The 20,106-nt window shown below is 48.2% G+C and overlaps 1 protein-coding gene across 1 annotated transcript in view; it reads left to right on the forward strand.

The window, feature by feature from the left end:
* LOC144607027 (calcium/calmodulin-dependent protein kinase type IV-like) overlaps positions 1-20,106 on the forward strand; it is a 149,382-nt gene that overhangs the window by 39,045 nt on the left and 90,231 nt on the right. The window contains exons 2-3 of the mRNA XM_078423577.1: positions 17,883-17,961; positions 19,558-19,563. Of these exons, the coding sequence (XP_078279703.1) occupies positions 17,883-17,961; positions 19,558-19,563 (85 nt within the window). The remainder of the gene's footprint in view (positions 1-17,882; positions 17,962-19,557; positions 19,564-20,106) is intronic.

Raw genomic sequence — 20,106 nt, forward strand, 5'->3', positions numbered from 1 at the left:
TAAATGTAAAAATTGTCCCTAGTGTGTGTTGGATAGTGTTAATGTGCGGGGATCACTGGTTGGCGCGGACCCAGTGAGCCGAAGGGCCTGTTTCCGCACTGTATCTCTAAAACTAAAAACTAAAAAAAAATCATTTTGATCTTAGATTCTTGGCATTGTTTTGCTGAAAACTAAAAACTAAAAAAAATAATTTTGATCTTAGATTCTTGGCATTGTTTTTGCTGAAAATGCTGTTCACTGTTGTATACAAAAATGACACCATTCTACTTTTCGAAGGTATCACAAAATGCTGGAATAACTCAGCAGGTCAGGGAGCATCTAGGAGAGAGGGAATGGGTGACATTTCGGGTCGATACCCATCTTCAGACTGATGTCAGGGGGGGCGGGACAAAGGAAGGATATAGGTGGAGACAGGAAGACAGTGGGAAAACTGGGAAGGGGAGGGGAAGAGAGGGACAGAGGAACTATCTAAAGTTGGAGAAGTCAATCTTCATACCACTGGGCTGCAAGCTGCCCAAGCGAAATATAAGGTGCTGTTCCTCCAATTTCCAGTGGGCCTCACTATGGCACTAGAGGAGGCCCATGACAGAAAGGTCAGACTGGGAATGGGAGTGGGAGTTGAAGTGCTCAGCCACCGGGAGATCAGGTTGGTTAAGGCAGACTGAGCGAAGGTGTTGAGCGAAACGATCGCCGAGCCTGCGTTCGGTCTCGCCGATGTAGAGAAGTTGACATCTAGAGCAGTGGATACAATAGATGAGGTTGGAGGAGGTGCAGGTGAACCTCTGTCTCACCTGGAAAGACTGTTTGGGTCCTTGGATGGAGTTGAGGGGGGAGGTAAAGGGATAGGTGTTGCATCTCCTGCGGTTGCAGGGGAAAGTGCCTGGGGAGGGGGTGGTTTGTGTAGGAAGGGACGAGTGGACCAGGGGGTTACGGAGGGAACGGTCTCTGCTAAATGCAGAAAGGGGAGAGGATGGGAAGATGTGGCCAGTAGTGGGGTCCCGTTGTAGGTGACGGAAATGTTGGAGGATAATTTGTTGGATACGCTGGCTGATGGGGTGGAAGGTGAGGACAAGGGGGATTCTGTCCCTGTTACGAATGGGGGGAGGGGGGGCAAGAGCGGACTGCAGGATGTAGAAGAGACCCTAGTGAGAGCCTCATCTATAATGGAAGAGGGGAAGCCCCGTTTCCTGAAGAATGAGGACATCTCTGATGCCCTAGTGTGAAACACCTCATCCCGGGCGCAGATGCGGCGTAGACGGAGGAATTGGGAGTAGGGGATAGACTTTTTGCAGGAGACAATTCTACTATTAATAAGTTATCCACATCAAGAAAGTGTAAGAATGTGTTTAATCGGGCACTGGGCCTGTACTCGCTGGAGTTGAGAAGGATAAGGGGGGACCTCATTCAAACTTACCGAATAGTGAAAGGCCTGGATAGAGTGGATGAGGAGGTGATATTTCAACTAGTGGGAGAGTCTGGGACCAGAGGCCATAGCCTCAAAACAAAAGGATGCACCTTTAGAAAGATGCGGAGGGTGGTGAATCTGTGGAATTCATTGCCATAGACGACTGTGGAGGCCAAGTCAATAGGTTTATTTAACACAGAGTTTGACAGATTGGTGATGAGTTCGGGTGTCAAGGGTTATGGCGAGAAGGTGGGAGAATGGGATTGAGAGGAAAAGATGGATTGAATGGTGGGGTAGACTCAGTGGGGTGAATGGCCTGCGTCTGCTCCTATGACTTATGAACTTAATTGTTATATGCACTGGAAATGGAACAATAAAATTGTAATTTCCTGCTGCTTTTTGGACTCATTAATTTCAAAAATAAATGATAAATGAATAAGTTTATTGGCCAAGTATGTGCATATACAAGGAATGTGCCTTGGTGCTCCGCTCATAAATGACAACACAAACATACAGTTAATAATTAAGAATAAAGCATAACCATATCAAAACAATAAGGATATAACATTACGGTCTAAACATGTGCGGCACGGTAGCGCAGCGGTAGAGTTGCTGCTTTACAGCGAATGCAGCGCCGGAGACTCAGGTTCGATCCTGACTACGGGTGCTGCACTGTAAGGAGTTTGTACGTTCTCCCCGTGACCTGCGTGGGTTTTCTCCGAGATCTTCGGTTTCCTCCCACACTCCAAAGACGTACAGGTATGTAGGTTAATTGGCTGGGTAAATGTAAAAATTGTCCCTAGTGGGTGTAGGATAGTGTTAATGTACGGGGATCACTGGGCGGCACGGACTTGGAGGGCCGAAAAGGCCTGTTTCCGGCTGTAGATATATGATATGATGATGATGATGTGGGTGAAAATAAACCAGAGCAAAAAAGAGACTACAGACTTTGGTTATTGAGTAGAACTACTACTCGTGGAAAAAAGCTGTTTTTATGTCTGGCTGTGGCTGCTTTGACAGTCCGGAGTCGCCTTCCAGAGGGAAGTGCTTCAAAGAGTTTGTGGCCAGGTTGAGAGGGGTCAGAGATGATCTTGCCCGCTCGCTTCCTGGCCCTTGCAGTGTACAGTTCGTCAATGGGGGGAAGGTTGCAGCCAACAACCTTCTCAGCTGTGCGAACGATCCGTTGCAGCCTCCGGATGTCGTGCTTGGTGTATATGGCTCGACCCGAAAAAGTTAGCCATTCCTTCTCTCCAGAGATGCTGCCTGTCCCGCTGAGTTACTCCAGCTTTTTGTATCTCTCTTAACACAACAATGAATATACAATAATCAATAATATAAAAAAGCAATAGTTTAGTTTAGTTTAGAGATACAGCGCGGAAACAGGCCCTTTCAGCCCACCGGGTCTGCACCGACCAGCGATCCCCGCACGTTAACACTATCCTATACCCACTAGGGACAATTTTTACATTTACCAAGCCAATTAACCTACATACCTGTACGTCTTTGGAGTAATATAGTCACCACACCAAAATTAATAATTCCCGATAACCACACCATAATAATGGAAAAACTACAGTAAGTAGTACAACCTACACATAGTGCTGAGGTAGAGTCGTGGTTAGGATGGTGCAGTGTGGTTGAAGAGCCTTATAGTTGCTGGGAAGAAGCTGTTCTTGAACCCAGTGGTCTGGTATTTTCTTCCGGATGGTATCAGCGAAAGAGTGGGGCCTGGGTGGCGTGTGTCTTTGATGATATTGGCTGCCATTTTGTGAGGCGGCAACTACAGATCCCTCTGCTGGTGGGGAGGTCAGTACCCATGATGGACCGGGCAGTGCCCACCACTTTCTGCAACCTCCTTCGTTCCCAGTCGTTCAGATTAACAGAGCAGGCTATGGGGAAACCAGTCAGCATGTTCCCCACCGTTCATCCATAAAAGTTCAAAAGTGTATTCGGCAATGTGCCAAGTGTCCCCGATCTTCGAAAGAAGCTGAGGCATTGATGAGCTTTCTTTGTGGTTGCAGCAATGTGCTGTGTCTAGAACAGATCTTTAGAGACGAGCACGCCCAGGAACTTGAACACGTTGACTCTCTCCACACCTTGATGAAGGCAGGTTCATGAATATTGACAGATGATTAAGGTAGTCATAAGCGCAAACAGAATGACATCTACATTCAATGGACTTTATCTTCCAGTTTATTTAGATTAGTTTAGTTTAGAGATACAGATAGGAAACTGGCCTTTTGGTCCACTGAGTCCGCGCCGACCAGCGATTCCTGCACACTAGGGACAATTTACAATTTTTACTGAAGCCAAATTAACCTGCAAGCCTGTATATCTTTGGAGTGTGACCACGCGGTCACGGGGAGAACGTACAAACTCCGTACAGACAGCACCCGCAGTCAGGATCGAACCAGGTCTCTGCCGTGCACGACAGCAGGAACTCTACCGCTGTGCCACGTTTCCATTAGTGGAAGAGTCCAGAACTAGAGGTCATAACCTCAGAATTAAAGGATGTTCTTTTAGGAGGGAAATGAGGAGAAATTTCTTAAGTCAGAGGGTGGTGAATCTGTGGAATTCTTACCACAGAAGGCTGTGGAGGCCAAGTCAGTGAATATTTTTAAGGCAGAGACAGATAGATTCTTGATTAGAACAGGTGTCAGAGGTTATGGGGAGAAGGCAGGAGAATGGGGTTGGGAGGGAGAGATAGATCAGCCATGATTTAATGGCGTAGTAGACTTGATGGGCTAATTCTATTCCTATTCCTTATGTCCTTATGAACTTATGTCCAATGAGGGGAAAATCTGGTTGTGAAATTATTAAATTATTGTCTTATGGGGCGTGTTTTATAAACGTCATCCCACAGTTCTCCCTGTGGTTCCTCCGGGTGCTCCGGCTTCCTCCCACATCCCAGGTTTGTAGGTTAATTGGCTTCTGTAAATTGCCCCTTGTGTGTAGTATGCAAAACTGGAATAACATAGAACTAGTGTGAATGGATGAGCATTGGTCGGCACGGACAAAGTGGGCCAGACAGACAGTCGATTTCCACGCTGTATCTCTAAACTGAACTAAATCAGACAACTTCCTCCACACACCCCATGACAATAATTTATCCCATTGGCTTTCTTCATCAGTTGTGATTCACTGCTTGTTGAAGGGAGATGTTTGCAAACACACAAATTTGGGAAGATTACCCAAATTAGCAGCAAGACATTTAGATTGCAGCACTCTGTGGAAGAAGAATCACCCATCCATACACTGACTTAAATTGAAGGCTAGTCCAGTGAAACCTCCGGATAGACACAAAATACTGGAGTAACCCAGCAGGTCAGGCAGCATCTCTGGAGAACGTGGATGGGTGATGTTTTGGGTCAGGACCCTTCGTCAGGCCAGACCCAGAAACATCACCTATCCAATTTCCCCGGAGATGTGACCTGACCCGCTGAGTTACTCCAGCATTTTGCATCCATCTTTGGTATAGAGCAACATCTGCAGTTCCTTTTTTATTACCAATAATACCTTTGATGTTTTCAAAGCCTCCCATGTTTTGCAAATCCCTACCTCTGTAACCCTGCAACTTCAAGAGTCAAGAGTGTTTAATTGCCTTGTGGAACAATGAAATCCTTACTTGCTACAGCATAGCAGGCCTGTGATACATAAAGATAATACTAGATCAAGTGGACCCGATGGGCCCAAACTTCTCCTGCATTGGTGCAGCACCTTCTCCTCCCCCCACCCCTCTCCCCCCCCTCCCCCCTACCCATCCCCTCTCACCCCCCCCCCCTTCCTCCCTCCTCCTCTCCCCCCTCCACCCCCCTTCCCCTCCCCCCACTCCATCCCCCTCAAACCCCTTACCCTCCCTCCTCCCCCCTCCCTCCCTCCCCCCTACCTTACTAGGAGAAAGATTTAAACTTTAAAATGTGAATATCTTTAAAAATAAAACACCGATTTCAATGAAACTTCTTCCATTGGCACCAAAGGGACGATGGTGAGTAAGGTGGGCCTAAAATTGTCGCGCTATCATGTACCGTTTTGGCTGTAGTTCAGGAACAAACAAACGAGAGTTTTAGTATATAGATGTAATAAGCAAAATGCTAATGTTGGGCCATTTATAAATTAAATACTCCACTATTAATGCAAATAAAAACCTGATGCCCACAGTACAACCAAAGACAGACTATAATAATAATAATAATAATGCATTACATTTATATAGCGCTTTTCAAACACTCAATGACGCTTTACAGGGATTACTAGAACATAGAGAAGAAAATAAATAGATAAATAAGTAAACGAACAGAAAAAGGAGACAGAAGGTGAGGTGACGGTCAGTGGTTGAAGGCAGTGCTGAACAGGTGAGACTTCAGTGATGTTTTGAATGTGGTGAGTGAGGAGGAGTCTCTGACGGTTTGGGGTAGTGAGTTCCAGAGGGTGGGAGCACGATGGAGAAAGCCCTGTCCCCCCAGGATCTGAGTTTGGTCCGGATGGGGGGGGGACAGGAGGTTGGCAGCAGCAGAGCGGAGGGTGGAGGTGGGAGTGTATCTGTGGAGGAGGTCAGTCAGGTAGGATGGGGCCAGGTTATGGAGGGCTTTGTAGGTCATGAGGAGGATTTTGTACTGGATTCTCTGGGGGATGGGGAGCCAGTGGAGCTTGTAAAGGACGGGGGTGATATGGTCACGGATTGGGGAGTGGGTGAGTAGACGGGCAGCGGAGGTTTGAATGTATTGAAGTTTACTGATGATTTTTGAGGGTGAGCCATAGAGGAGGCTGTTGCAGTAGTCCAGACGGGAGGTGATGAAGGCATGGATGAGGGTTTCTGCAGCTGTGGAGGAGAGGGATGGACGGAGACGGGCGATGTTTTTGAGGTGGAAGAAGGCTGTCTTGGTGATGTGTTTGATGTGTTTGTCGAAGGAGATGGTTTGATCAAAGATGATTCCAAGATTCCGGATGTGAGGGGAGGTGGATACTGGGAGACCATCAATATTGAGGATGAAGTTTTGGGTGGATTTGGTGAGCGTTTTTGGACCAATAATGATGATTTCGAAAGTTGCGGTGAATATTGTGTAATGTTCAAGAGACTGGGGGTCACGGTTTTCCCAGATCTTCTTCCCGATGGGAAGAGTGAAGTGAGAGCATGGTTAGGATGGTGTGGGTCTTTGATGATACTAGCACCTATTTTGAGACAGCGCCTCCTAACAATCCTTTAGATGTGTCGATCCTGAAATAAAACCAATACTATGCATGGAACTACCTATGCATTAAGTAAATTTAGTTTTAGTTTAGAGATACAACGCGGAAACAGGCCCTTCGGCCCACCGAGTCCGCGCCGACCAGCGATCCCTGTGCACCAACACTATCCTACACACACTCAGGACAATTAACTTGCAAAGCTGTACATCTTTTTGGCGTGTGGGAGGAAACCAGAGTACCCGGAGAAAACTCACATGGTCACTGGGAGAACGTACAAACGCCGTCCAGACAGCACCCACAGTCAGGACCGAACCAGGATAGCTGGCACTGTTAGGCAGCAACTCTACCGCTGCGTCAATGTGCCGCCCCCTGGTGGTCACGGTTTTCCCATAGTAAAAGTGAAATGAGGGCATGGCCCAGTCTTTGATGAGACTAGCTCCCATTTTGAGGCAGCGCCTCCCATCAATCCTATTGTTGGTGCGGAGGTCAGTACCTGCGATGGACCAGGAAGTGTACACCACTCTTTGCAATCTCCTTTGTTCCAGGGCGTTCGAATTGTTGAACTCTTCCGTACTAAATGTCCACTAAATGTCCCCAATGTTGGGGGAGTCCAGAACCAGGGGCCACAGCCTTAAGAATAAAGGGGAGGCCATTTAAAACTGAGATGAAAAAAAACATTTTCACCCAGAGAGTTGTGAATTTGTGGAAGTCTTTGCTACAGAAGGCAATGGAGGCCAATTCAACTTGATGAATTTAAAAGAGAGTGAGATAGAGATCTCGGGGCTAGTGGAATCAAGGGACATGGGGAGAAGGCAGGCACGGGTTACTGATTGTGGATGATCAGCCATGATCACAATGAATGGCGGTGCTGGCTCAAAGCGCCAAATGGCCTCCTCCTGCACCTATTTTCTATTTTTACCTGGTGAAGTTTAAGAGAATATTCGTCATCATGCCAAATGTCCTCAAAATTCTAAGAAAGTGTTGATGTTGATGTGCTTTCTTTATAATTGCATCAATGGTGCTGGGCCTAGGACACTTTGGCCTGCAGAGAAACAGCGTGGAAACAGGCCCTTCAGCCCATCGAGGCCGCGCTGACCAGCGATCACCCCGTTCACTAGCCCTGTCCGACACTAGGGACTATTTACAATTTTCACCAAAGCCTAATCATCTACAAACTTGTCTGTCCTTTTGGAGTGTGGGAGGAAGCCGGAGCATCCGGTGAAAAACCCACGCGGTCACGGGGAGAACGTACAAACTCCGTACAGACAGCAGCCGTAGTCAGGATCGAACCCGGGTGTCTGGCGCTGTGAGGCAGCAACTGTACCGCTGCGCCACCCCACCGTGCCACCCCACACTTCTGAAGATTGACTGGTTGCATCGCGCCCTGGTTCAATAACTCGAACACCCAGGAACAAAGGAGATGACAAAGTGTGGAAGACCCTGCCCGGCACATCGTAGGCACTGACCTCCAGTCCCCTCTTCACAGCCCACTATCTGGAGATTCTTTGCATATCCGCAGATTTATTTGCCTTTCATTTGCTGGCTTGGTCTTTAGCTGTTTAGCGCCTGAGTTTCAGAATCTTCTCCCTCAGCCTTCCTTTTTTGGTATAGAATGGTACTGGCACGTACTTTACTTGTCACATGTACCGGAGTACAGTGAAATTCATTTTGCATCTTACATACAGTACAAGTGTATAACCGCTATCACAAAAAGCTGGAGTAACTCAGCGGGTCAGGCAGCATCTCAGGAGAGAAGGAATGGGTGACGTTTCGGGTCGAGACCCTTCTTCAGACTGATGTCAGGGGAGGAGACAGGACAAAGAAAGGATGTAGTTGGAGACAGGAAGACAGTGGGGAGAACTGGGAAGGGGGAGGGGAAAGAGAGAGACAGAGGAGCTATCTAAAGTTAGATAAGTCAATGTTCATACCGCTGGGGTGTAAGCTGCCCAAGCGAAATATGAGGTGCTGTTCCTCCAATTTGCGGTGGGCCTCACTATGACACTGGAGGAGGCCCATGACAGAAAGGTCAGACTGGGAGTGGGAGGGGGAGTTGAAGTGCTGAGCCACCGGGAGATCAGGTTGGTTAAGGCGGACTGAGCGAAGGGGTTGAGCGAAACGATCGCCGAGCCTGCATTTGGTCTCGTCGATGTAGAGAAGATGACATCTGGAGCAGCGGATACAATAGATGAGGTTGGAGAAAAAGTGTACAGCGGCAGTACAATGTAATAGTGTACAGAGTCGACACTTTGCCGCAATTTTCAAGTCTCAGTTGTTGTAAGTGCAGGGATCTTGGCCTGACCATGAAGGCCCGTTGTCCTGGCGACATTGCAGGGTCGGCCTGGCCAAGTGTAGCAGTGATGTCCGGTCCACACGCTCGGCATCTTGAAGAGGCGCCCGGTCCAGCCCGGTCCCAGGCAACTGCAGGGCTCCGATGCTCCTTAAATGTGACCTTTTGGAGCAAACTATTAGTCGGGTTCTGCCAAGTTTTGACTGAGGAAGTAGATTATGAGATCAGAAGTAGTGTTCCAATGAGATTAGTCCTCATCCCTTGTAATCGATTTCCTAGAATATCATCAGCACCAAAGTAACTCAATTAAAAGGGCATTAATCAACTCCCAGCACTGTTCTGAAAAGCTCTGAAAGGAATTGAAATATTCCATTTGTGTTTCTCCAAAAGCAACATAGTTATGCTCCCTTATGTTACGCCATTTGTTTTCAGCAATAGTGAATATTTGGGCGGCACAGTGGGTCGAGCTGCTGCCTCACAACACCAGGGACCCAGGTTCAATCCTGACCTCAGGTGCTGTCTGTGTGGAGTTTGCACGTTCCCCCCGTGTCCGCGTGGGTTTTCTCCGGGTGCTCCGGTTACCTCCCACAACCCCAAAGACGTGCGGGTTTGTCCATTAATTGGCCCTCTGTAAATTGCCTCGAGTGTGTGTGGAGTGGATGAGAAAGTGGGATAACATAGAACTGGTGCGATGGGCATCTGCCTTCTTGCAACTTATTCGTAGGATGGATGGGGCATAGACAATAGACAATAGACAATAGGTGTATATTGTAAATAGCTGCGGTCCCAGCACCGAGCCTTGCGGTACCCCACTAGTTACTGCCTGCCATTCTGAAAGGGACCCATTTATCCCCACTCTTTGCTTTCTGTCTGTCAACCAATTTTCTATCCATGTCAGTACCCTACCTCCAATACCATGTGCTCTAATTTTGCCCACTTATCTCCGATGTGGAACCTTGTCAAAGGCTTTCTGAAAGTCAAGGTACACCACATCCACCGGCTCTCCCCTGTCAATTTTCCTGGTTACATCCTCAAAGAATTCCAGAAGATTAGTCAAGCATGATTTCCCCTTTGTAAATCCATGCTGACTCGGAACAATCCTGTTGCTACTATCCACATGCTCCGCAATTTCGTCTTTTATATTTGACTCCAGCATCTTCCCCACCACTGATGTCAGACTAACTGGTCTATAATTTCCTGTTTTCTCTCTCCCTCCTTTCTTAAAAAGTGGGACAACAATAGCTACCCTGTTGGTCGGCATGGATGAGTTGGGCCGAAGGGCCTGTTTCGACACCGTGTGACTCTACGGAAGCTTCTTGGGCACTGGGGCAGCACAGTGACACAACGGTAGACTATGCTGCCTGATTGATGGGTATTGTATAGGTACTTTTCTTGTCACCTTGGAGTGAAATTCATTTTTGTATGCAGTTCAGTACGTATCGCTGTACATTAACACTTTGATACATATTAGAAAGCACCTCAGATACGTGAACGTCTATAGTTGCAGTACACAGTCACCAGTTTGGTGCCATTTCCAAGTCCCAGTTGTTGTAAGTGCAGGGTTCTTGGCCTGACCGTGAAGGCCCGTTGTCCTGGCAACGTTGCAGGGTCGGCCTGGCCAAGCGTGGCCGTGATGTCCTCTGCCACTGTTCCACCGCTGGAGCATCTCAAAGGATTTGTTTAAATCATTCCTGATGGTCGGATTGGACTCGGTGGTCGGATACAGTTTCCAAGCTGCATCCTCATTTATCAGACCAGACATGAGTATAAAACAGGAGAATGGCATCTGACACCAAACACATTCTCTGCACCGGCTTCGACAGGAGGTACGACGTAATCAATACATTGTGGGCGAGTGCTGGAGGCCAAGGACTGAGGTCAGGTGGAGAGGGAGCAGAGAATAAAGTAACAGGCTCACTCTCACAGCTCTGGACTGTACTGAGGTTTATTCTTTTAAAGATACAACGAGGAAACAGGCCCTTCGGTTCACCGAGTTCTATCCTGCTCACTCGGGACAATTCACAGAAGCTAATTAACTTACAATCCTGCACGTCTTTGGAGTGTGGGAGGAAACCGGAGCACCCGGAGGAAACCCACGTGGTCACAGGGTGCTAACTCCACAGACAGTAGCTGAGGTGAGGATTGAACCCGCGTCACTGGTGCTGTGAGGCAGCAGCTCTACCAGCTGCACCAGTGTGCCACCCACATGCTCACAATTCCTGAAACAAAGTGGCGTAATGTAAATGTGGTGTTTTTGTGAGAACACAAACGAATATTTCAATTCCTTTCAGAGCTTTTCAGAACAGGTGCTGGGAGTTTATTAATGCCCTTTGAATTGAGTTAATGTGGTGCTGATGATCGAGGTCATCGTTTTCAAGGGATGAGAGGTAATCTCATTGAAACACTGATTCTCATCCTCATAGTCTACTTCCTCAGTCAAAACGTGGCAGGAGAACTTGGCTAATAGTTTGCACCAAAAGGTCGACTTCAAGGAGCATCGTTTAAGGAGCAATGCCTCTTTGGAGTGTGGGATGAAAGTGACTGGGACTCGTGCAGACAGCAGCCGCAATAAGGATCGAACCCAGGCCTCTAGCGCTGTAAGGCAAATAGTTAATAGTCAATAGTCAATTTTATTTGTCACATACACATAAATGTGCAGTGAAATGAAAGATCACCCGCAGTCCAACAATAAGAGCAATAAAAATAAGCAATAACACACACAATCACAAAACAACACAAAACAAAAAGAAACCCATCACAGTGAGTCTCCTCCAGTCCCTCCTCACTGTGATGGAAGGCCAGAATGTCTTTTCTCTTCCCCTGCCATCTTGTCCCGCAGTCAGGTTGTTGAAGTTGCCACGACGGGGCGGGCGTGGCGACATTGAAGCCCCCGCCGGGCAGAGAAAATCCCGCGGCCTATTCCAGGCCAATGAACGGTCTGGTGAAAGGTCCGCAGCGGGCCGACCCAAGCCCCGCGACCCAAGCCAAGCCGGAGCTCCAGATGTCGGCCCCCACCCAGGGCAGGGCCTGCGAGCTTCTGATATCCACACGGCCCACAGCACGCGGCCGAAGAAGCCTCCGGAGGCGGGTCGCAGCCGCTCCCGCAGCGCCACCACAGCCTCCGAAGGCAGCCCGCTCCGCAGATGTTAATTCTGGTCCGCGGGCTATGCGAACCAGAGCCCAGCTGGTCCCAGGTGGAGGCCGCCAGTTCCAGGTGTTTGGCCGATGGTAGGCCGCAGCGGGAACGGAGACACCACCCAGAAAACAAAGGTCGGGGCTTCGTTCGGAAGATACAATTTTACAGTTTCCCCCCCTACAGCAACTCTACCACTGCGCCACCATGCCGGAAGGAATTATTAAGGCCCTGGGGTGTGGGGAGGAAGGAGGTACAAAGGGCCACGCTGTGCGTCTCTGTGATAGCTTCTTGAACATTTAGGCAGCACAGTGAGCAGTGACTTAGGATGCTCCACGGCAGTAAAAGTGCTTTCTAACGACAGGCAGTCCTTGTTGTTATCGGAGCCTCTGTGAACAGTAACATGGTCTCGAGAACAATTCCTGCAAATATTGATGTACTCTCCAGGGGGAGCTGCAGAAAAAGATGCAAGCTTCTCACGGTCACAAGACCAGCATGTCTCCCAGAGAGACACAGTCACATATTGACACAATCTCAAGGATTCCTGGCCAGAGGTCCATAATGCCATCACGCAACAGGTAATAGACCCATCCTGTCAGAGTCACCCTGACAATACTCCTACAGCACCAGGAACCTGCTGCTAATATCGACCACTGGCACCAGGGCGGCGCGGTGGCGCAGCGGTAGAGTTGCCGCCTTACAGCGCCAGAGTCCCGGGTTCCATCCTGACTACGGGTGCTATCTATACGGAGATTGTACGTTCTCCCTGTGACTGCCTGGGTTTCATCCGGGTGCTCCGGTTTCCTCCCACATCATCCTGATCATCCTTTTTCAGTCAGAGAGTTGTGAATCTGTGGAATTCTCTGCCTCAGAAGGCAGTGGAGGCCAATTGTCTGAATGCATTCAAGAGAGAGCTAGATAGAGCTCTTAAGGATAGCGGAGTCAGGGGGTATGGGGAGAAGGCAGGAACGGGGTACTGATTGAGAATGATTGAGAATGATCAGCCATGATCACATTGAATGGTGGTGCTGGCTCGAAAACCTCCTTCAGACACCGACACAGCCAATAGAGTCGCTACCTCACAGCGGCAGAGACCCAGGTTCGATCCTGACCTCGGGCGCTGTCTGTGTGGAGTTTGCACGTTCTCCCTGTGACCACGTGGGATGCCCCCGAGTGCTCCAGTTTCCTATCACATCCCAAAGACGTGCGGGTTTGTAGCTTAAATGCCCCCAGTATGTCGGGGGTGAATGAGAAAGTGGGGTAACAATGAACTAGTGGGCAGGAAGGAACTGCAGATGCTGGTTTAAATCGAAGATAGACACAAAAAGCTGGAGGGGTAACTCAGCAGGACAGGCAGCATCTCTGGAGAGAACTAGTGTGAGCGGGTGATCGATGGTTGGCGTGGACCCGGTGTGCCGAAGGACCTGTTTCCATGGTGTATCCTTCAATCAATGAATCGATCTGAGTCTTGTTGTTCGACCGTAATGTGCGCACCGTTGTATAATCACGTGCAGAAGCTCACGAATTAACTACCTTGTTTCTCTCTGTTTAATTTTGTTTTATAGATGCTTTTCCACTTGATAACATGACAGCAATACCGGGCCGAGCTCTCTGTCAGGCATCCAGACGGCTTTACTTAATCACATTCCCAGATCTGTGTAACCTCTTGATCATTTCCTTTCCAGATATTATCCAGCCGAAGGCCTTACTTACCGTTGATTTGTTTTGACTAAATCATGTCCAAATCTGCTTACGGATGATGCCGCCGCGGCTAAGGCTGAGCTCTCCTTCACTGTTTGTGAGGCTTTAAATGAGGAGCGAGTGGAACGGTTTGGTTTAGTTTAGTTTCGAGATACAGCACAGAAACAGGCCCTTCCGCCTGCCGACCAGCGATCCCCGAACATCAACACTATCCCACACTAGGAACAACTTTTACATATATACCAAGTCAATTAGCCTACAAACCTGTACGTCTTTGGAGTATGAGAGGAAACCGAAGATCACGGAGAAAACCCACATGGGTCATGGGGAGAACGTACAAATTCTGTACAGACAGCGCCCGTAGTCAGGATCGAACCCGGACCGATGGTGCTGTAAGCGCAGTAAGCGCTGTAAAGCAGCAACTCTACCACTGCGCCACTGGATATTTTTAAGGCTGAGATAATTTAGATAGATTCCAGGTTATGGGGAGAAGGCAGGAGAATGGGGTTAGGAGGGAGAGATAGATCAGCCATGATTGAATGGCGGAGTAGACTTGATTGGCCGAATGGCCTAATTCTACTCCTATAGCTCATGACTTATGACCTTATGGCCACGTGTTAGAAAACAGTTAAGGATTGGCCTGGAAATTTGGCCTGCCGCCATCGTTTTGTCAGGTGCATCTCCAGCATAGCGTGTACATAGAACGCACTCATTGTCCAATGCTGTAGATCTTGGTGATCATGACCAAACTGGAGCAGTGTGGCTTGTGTTTCTGCATTGCCTGACGAAGCTTCAAGATGTCCCCAGTTACATGCGCGCAATGTAGCATCGTTGAAGTGTTCACTGACGTTTAGTTTTAGTTTAGAGATTAAGCTTGGAAACCAGCCCTTCGGCCCACCGAATCCGCGCCGACCAAGGATCATCCGTACACTGGTTCAATCCTACACCCTTGGGAGAATTTACAGGAGCCAATTAACCCACAAACCTCCACGTCTTTGGAGTGTGGGAGGAAACCAGAGCACCCGGAGAAAACCCACGCAGTCAAAGGGAGAACGTGCAAACTCCGCACAGACAGACCCAAGGTCAGGATCGAACCCGGGTCTCTGGCGCTGTGAGGCAGCAACTCCACCGCTGTGCCACCGTGCCGGACTGTCGGATGTACGAGTGCCAATGTGCACAGCAAACTCTCACCAAGTGCAATGCGGTAATGACTCATTGATTGACTTGTGGAAGAATTGGTAGGGAGGCACGGTGGTGCAGCTGGTTGAGCTGCTGCCTCACAGCGCCAGAGACCCAGGTTCGATCCTGACCTCGGGTGCTGTCTGTGTGGAGTTTACACGTTCGCCCTGCAACCATGTGGGTTTTACCCCAGGTGCTGCGGTTACCTCCCACGTTCCAAAGAAGTGCGGGTTTGTAGGTGAATTGGCCTCCGTACAATTGCCCCCAGTGGGGTGTGAAATTGGGATAACGTAGAACTAGTGTGAACAGGTCAGTGTGGACTCTGTGGGCTGAAGGGCCTATTTCTATGCTGCAGGTGTGCCAGAAGCACACTTACATAAATAATCATAAAAAATCCCCAGAGTTGCATTTTCCACTGGAAGTAATGTTAAATGAATAATGTCATATTAATCTCTGCTTTCAAATTTTGTGCCTGACTTAATCTGTGGTTGTTAAGTACATAATTTGATTTTCCAAAATGTTCTTACATTCAGTGGAGACTTAAAGGTTGAACTAACCCTGTGTGGATTTATTAATGTTCCTGTGTGAAATTTTATTTAAGAGTTGAGATTTTCAATAAAATAGTGGTTTAATGAGTTTTAGATGGTTTAATGAGTTTTATACGAATTACTATTCATTGCATATCACCTAATGTAATTTCAGTCCTTGGGAATGTTTCCATATAAAGGAGATTGTGGTACGTCAAGATTGGGAAATTGAGCTGCTAATTTCAATTAATGTGTTCAACAAACATCTATTTCTGTGGGGTGTAACAATTAGTAATGTGGAACGAATGCAATGCTGTAATAAATGACGGAAATAATGGATTTTGGTTGTTAATTAACTGGTTAAAAGACTCGCCCCTGGGTATCCATTTGTCTGCAGAACTCGATGTGAAGAAATGTTACTGGCGAAAAGTGAACAGTCACATCATCTTAGATAGACGCAAAAAGCTGGAGTAACTCAGCAGGTCAGACAGCAGATAGACACAAAATGCTCAGCGGGACAGGCAGCATCTCCGGAGAAAAGGAATAGGTGACTTTTCGGGTCGAAACCCTTCTTCAGACTGAGAGTCGGGGAAAGGGAAACGAGAGATATAGACGGTGATGTAGAGAAATATAGAACTAATATGGGTGGTAGTGTGAACTGTGAGGAAGATGCTATGAGGATGCAGGGTGGCTTGGACAGGTTGTGTGAGTGGGCAGATGCAGGACAGATGCAGTTTAATGTGGATAAATGTGAGGTTATCCACTTTGGTGGTAAGAACAGGAAGGCAGATTATTATCTGAATGATGCCAAGTTAGGAAAAGGGGAAGTACAAAGAGATCTGAGTGTCGTTGTTCATCAGTCACTGGAAGTAAGCATGCAGGTACAGCAGGCAGTGAAGAAAGCTAATGGCATGTTGGCCTTCATGACAAGAGGAGTTGAGTATAGAAGAAAAGAGGTCCTTCTGCAGTTGTACAAGGCCCTAGTGAGACCACACCTGGAGTACTGTGTGCAGTTTTGGGGAGGGGGGAGAGGAGGGGAGGAGCGGGGGGAGGGGGGAGGGAGGGAGGAGGGAGGATAAGGGGGGTTGAGGGGGATGGAGTTGGGGGGGGGAGGGGTAGGAGGGAGGGGGAGGGGGGAGGGGAGGGGAGGAGAGGGTTCTGCACCAATGCAGGAGAGGTTTGGGCCCACTTGGTCTAGTGAATGCTAAAATTGCATTTTCTCATCAACGTCAGAGGTTGAGGGGGAGACTTGGTAGAAGTATGTAAAATTATGAGAGGCATAGATAGAGTTGAACCTTTCCCCCGGGTGGAAATGGCAAACGCTGAAGGGGATAGCGATAAGGTGAGAGGGGGAGAGTTTAATAGCGATGTACAGGGCAAGCTTCTTTACACAGAGAGTGGTGGGGGCCTGGAGCGCATTGCTAGGGTTGGTGGTGGAGGCAGATACGGTAGTGGGGTTTAGGAGGCGTTTAGATTGGCACATGGAAGCACAAGGAATTGAGGGATAAGGATCGCGTACAGACAGATTAGATCAGTTTAACAGCATCGTGATCGGCACAAACATTGTGGGCTGAGGGGCTGGTTCGTGCTGTACTGTTCTATGCTCTAAGTGCAGTTAGTGCAATAGCTGTCTATTGCTTGATACATCTTGTGTGTCCATTGTGGGCCAAAGGGCGCATTCCAAAGGACATGGGGAGAAGGCAGGCATGGGTTAGTGATTGTGGATGATCACAACGAATGGAGGTGCTGGCTCGAAAGGCCAAATGGCCTCCTCCTGCAGCTATTTTCTATGTTTCCTGTGCTGTACTGTTCCATGTTCTATAGGACAATAACTGCAGATGCCAGTTCAAATAGAAGGTATCACAAAATGCTGGAGTAACTCAGCGGGTCAGGCAGCATCTCAGGAGAGAAGGAATGGGTGACGTTTCGGATCGAGACCTTTCTTCAGACTGATGTCAGGGGAGGGGGCGGGACAAAGAGAGGATGTAGTGGGAGACAAGAAGACAGTGGGAGAACTGGGAAGGGGGAGGGGATAGGGAGGGACAGAGGAACTATCTGAAGTTAGAGAAATCAATGTTCATACCGCTGGGGTGTAAACTGCCCAAGCGAAATATGAGATGGTGTTCCTCCAATTTGCGGTGGGCCTCATTATGACAATGGAGGACTATGTAGTATAAGAAGATAACTGCAGATGCTGGTACAAATCGAAGGTATTCACAAAATGCTGGAGTAACTCAGCAGGTCAGGCAGCATCTCGGGAGAGAAGGAATGGGTGACGTTTCGGGTCGAGACCCTTCTTCAGTCTGAGGACTATGTTCTATGTTCATACACCAGGACTGCTCACTGACACCAAATGTACACCTTGATTGAACATTGCAAATGCAGTTCAATAATAATGCGTTTCTAAAATAACTTCCCGCGGATGAGGGCTTATTTTAACCTGCCTTTCCTCTCTCCCGACAGGGGTGCTACATCCATCGTATACAGATGTCAAGAAAAGCAAACCCAAACCCAATATGCGGCAAAGGTCCTGCAGAAAACTGTAAGTGGAAGTTGTTTCTATTTTTGAGTATTTAATTCAGGATTCAGGATATCTTTATTTGTCATCCAAAAAACAATTTTTTTGGACGCAATTTAGTCACCCACAGTCCAACAATAAAAGCAATAAAATAAGCAAATTACACAACCCCACCAACACAACAAAAAAAGAAACATCCATCACAGTGAGTCTCCTCCAGTCCCCTCCTCACTGTAATGGAAGGCCAGAATGTCTTTTCTCTTCCCCTGCCGTCTTCTCCCGCGGTCAGGCTGTTGTCGTTGCCACGTTCCAGGCCGCGCCGGACGGTGAAAGGTCCGCAGCGGGCCGACCCAAGCCCCTCGATCCGGGGGGATCGATCGTGCATTGGCTTTACCATACCAGTGGTGATTTAATCATTGTTTGAAGAGACAGAGACTGCCTACCAAGCCTTCATAAGTTGTAGTAGCAGAATTAGGCCATTTGGCCCATCAAGTCTACTCCACCATTTAATGATGGCTGATCCATCTTTCCCTCTCAACCCCATTCTCCTGCCTTCTCCCCATAACCCCTGACACCTGTACTACTCAAGAATCTGCCAATTTCCGCCTTAAAAATATTATATGACTTGACCTCCACAGTCATCTATGAATTCCACAGATTCACCGCCCTCTGACCAAATAAATCTCCTTTCTAAATGTACGTCCTTTTATTCTGAGGCTATGGCCTCTGGTCCTTGACTCTCCCACTAGTGGAAACATCCTCTCCACATCCACTCTTTCCAGGCCTTTCAGTATTCGGTAAGTTTCAATGAGGTCCCTCCTCATCTTTCAAAGCTCCAGCGAGTACAGGCCCAGTGCCGTCAAACGCTCATCATATGCTAACCCAATCATTCCTGGGATCATTCTCGTAAACCTTCTCTGGGCCCTCTCCAACGCCAGCACATCCTTCCTCAGATATGGGGCCCAGGTCTTGCTAAAGGAAGTGGACAGGTACATGGATACATAGAAACATATAAAATAGGTGCAGGAGGAGGCCATTCGGCCCTTTGAGCCAGCACCGCCATTCAATGTGATCATGGCTGATCGTCCAAAAGCAGTACCCCGTATCAGGACAGGAACGGTTAAGAGGATATGGGCCAAACACGGGCAGGTGGGACTCGTGCAGATGGGGCATCTTGGTCGGCACGAGCAAGTTGGGCTGAAGGGCCTGTTTCCGCCCTGTATGACTCTATACTGAGTTGCTTTAATTCACGCACGAATGCTGCTGGCATGTTGAAGCTGAGGTGTGGACTGTGTCTGCATTAAGCACCCGGCTCGAGCCTCAGTTCACACACATACCGAATGCGAATGTGCGATTTCTGAATCAGCATGTATCAGAATGGAAGCAGACGGCAGGGTGGAGATGAGAATCCCGCGGTACGGTCTTCCCCAGGGATGGTGTGGTACCCAGCTTTGCATGGCTTCAGCTTGTGAGGATTATAACATTTGCTGCCGTTCTGCTACATAGTTAAAGCGCTGGGTTTTCTCGGCTTATTCAGTTCGGACACCCTGGTTTTGTTGTTCTCTTATGGTTCTTCCTTCTTGTCTTCCCCTTTCGCTACCTCCAAATGATGCCGTTCAGAATAAGGTACACGTTTCACTATGTACAATGTTCCCCTGACTACGTGAATGAATGTCCCCTTCCTTTATTAATAGTGAACAGAGTGTTAAGGGATTGAAAGCTGAATGTTCACTCCTTTTTTCCTGAGCTTGACTGGACAGCACGCAACAAAGGCTTTTCGCTGTACCTCGGTACACGTGACAATAAAGTTAACTGAACTGAACTGAAATGTATTGCTCTAACTCGTCTGTGTTCAATGAACAACTTGCTCAAAGATAAGGTGTAGTCTGGTGCACGTTTGGAGGAGTGGGGGTTATAGGTGGAGAACAACCTGGTCCAATTTTCTTAATAATTAATGACTATTCACAGATAAATTGGTAGCAAAGAGCTCAGATACATGGGTTTGGGGTGGCACGGAAGCACTGTGGTAGAGTTGCTGCCTCACAGCGCCGGATACACAGGTTCAATCCTGACTACGGAGTTTGTACGTGACCGCGTGGGTTTTCTCCGGGTGCTCCGGTTTCCTCCCACATTCCAAAAACGTGCAGGTTTGTCGGTTAATTGGCTTCT

The sequence above is a fragment of the Rhinoraja longicauda genome, chromosome 28 (genome assembly GCF_053455715.1).
Source record: "Rhinoraja longicauda isolate Sanriku21f chromosome 28, sRhiLon1.1, whole genome shotgun sequence".
Lineage (NCBI taxonomy): Eukaryota > Metazoa > Chordata > Chondrichthyes > Rajiformes > Arhynchobatidae > Rhinoraja > Rhinoraja longicauda.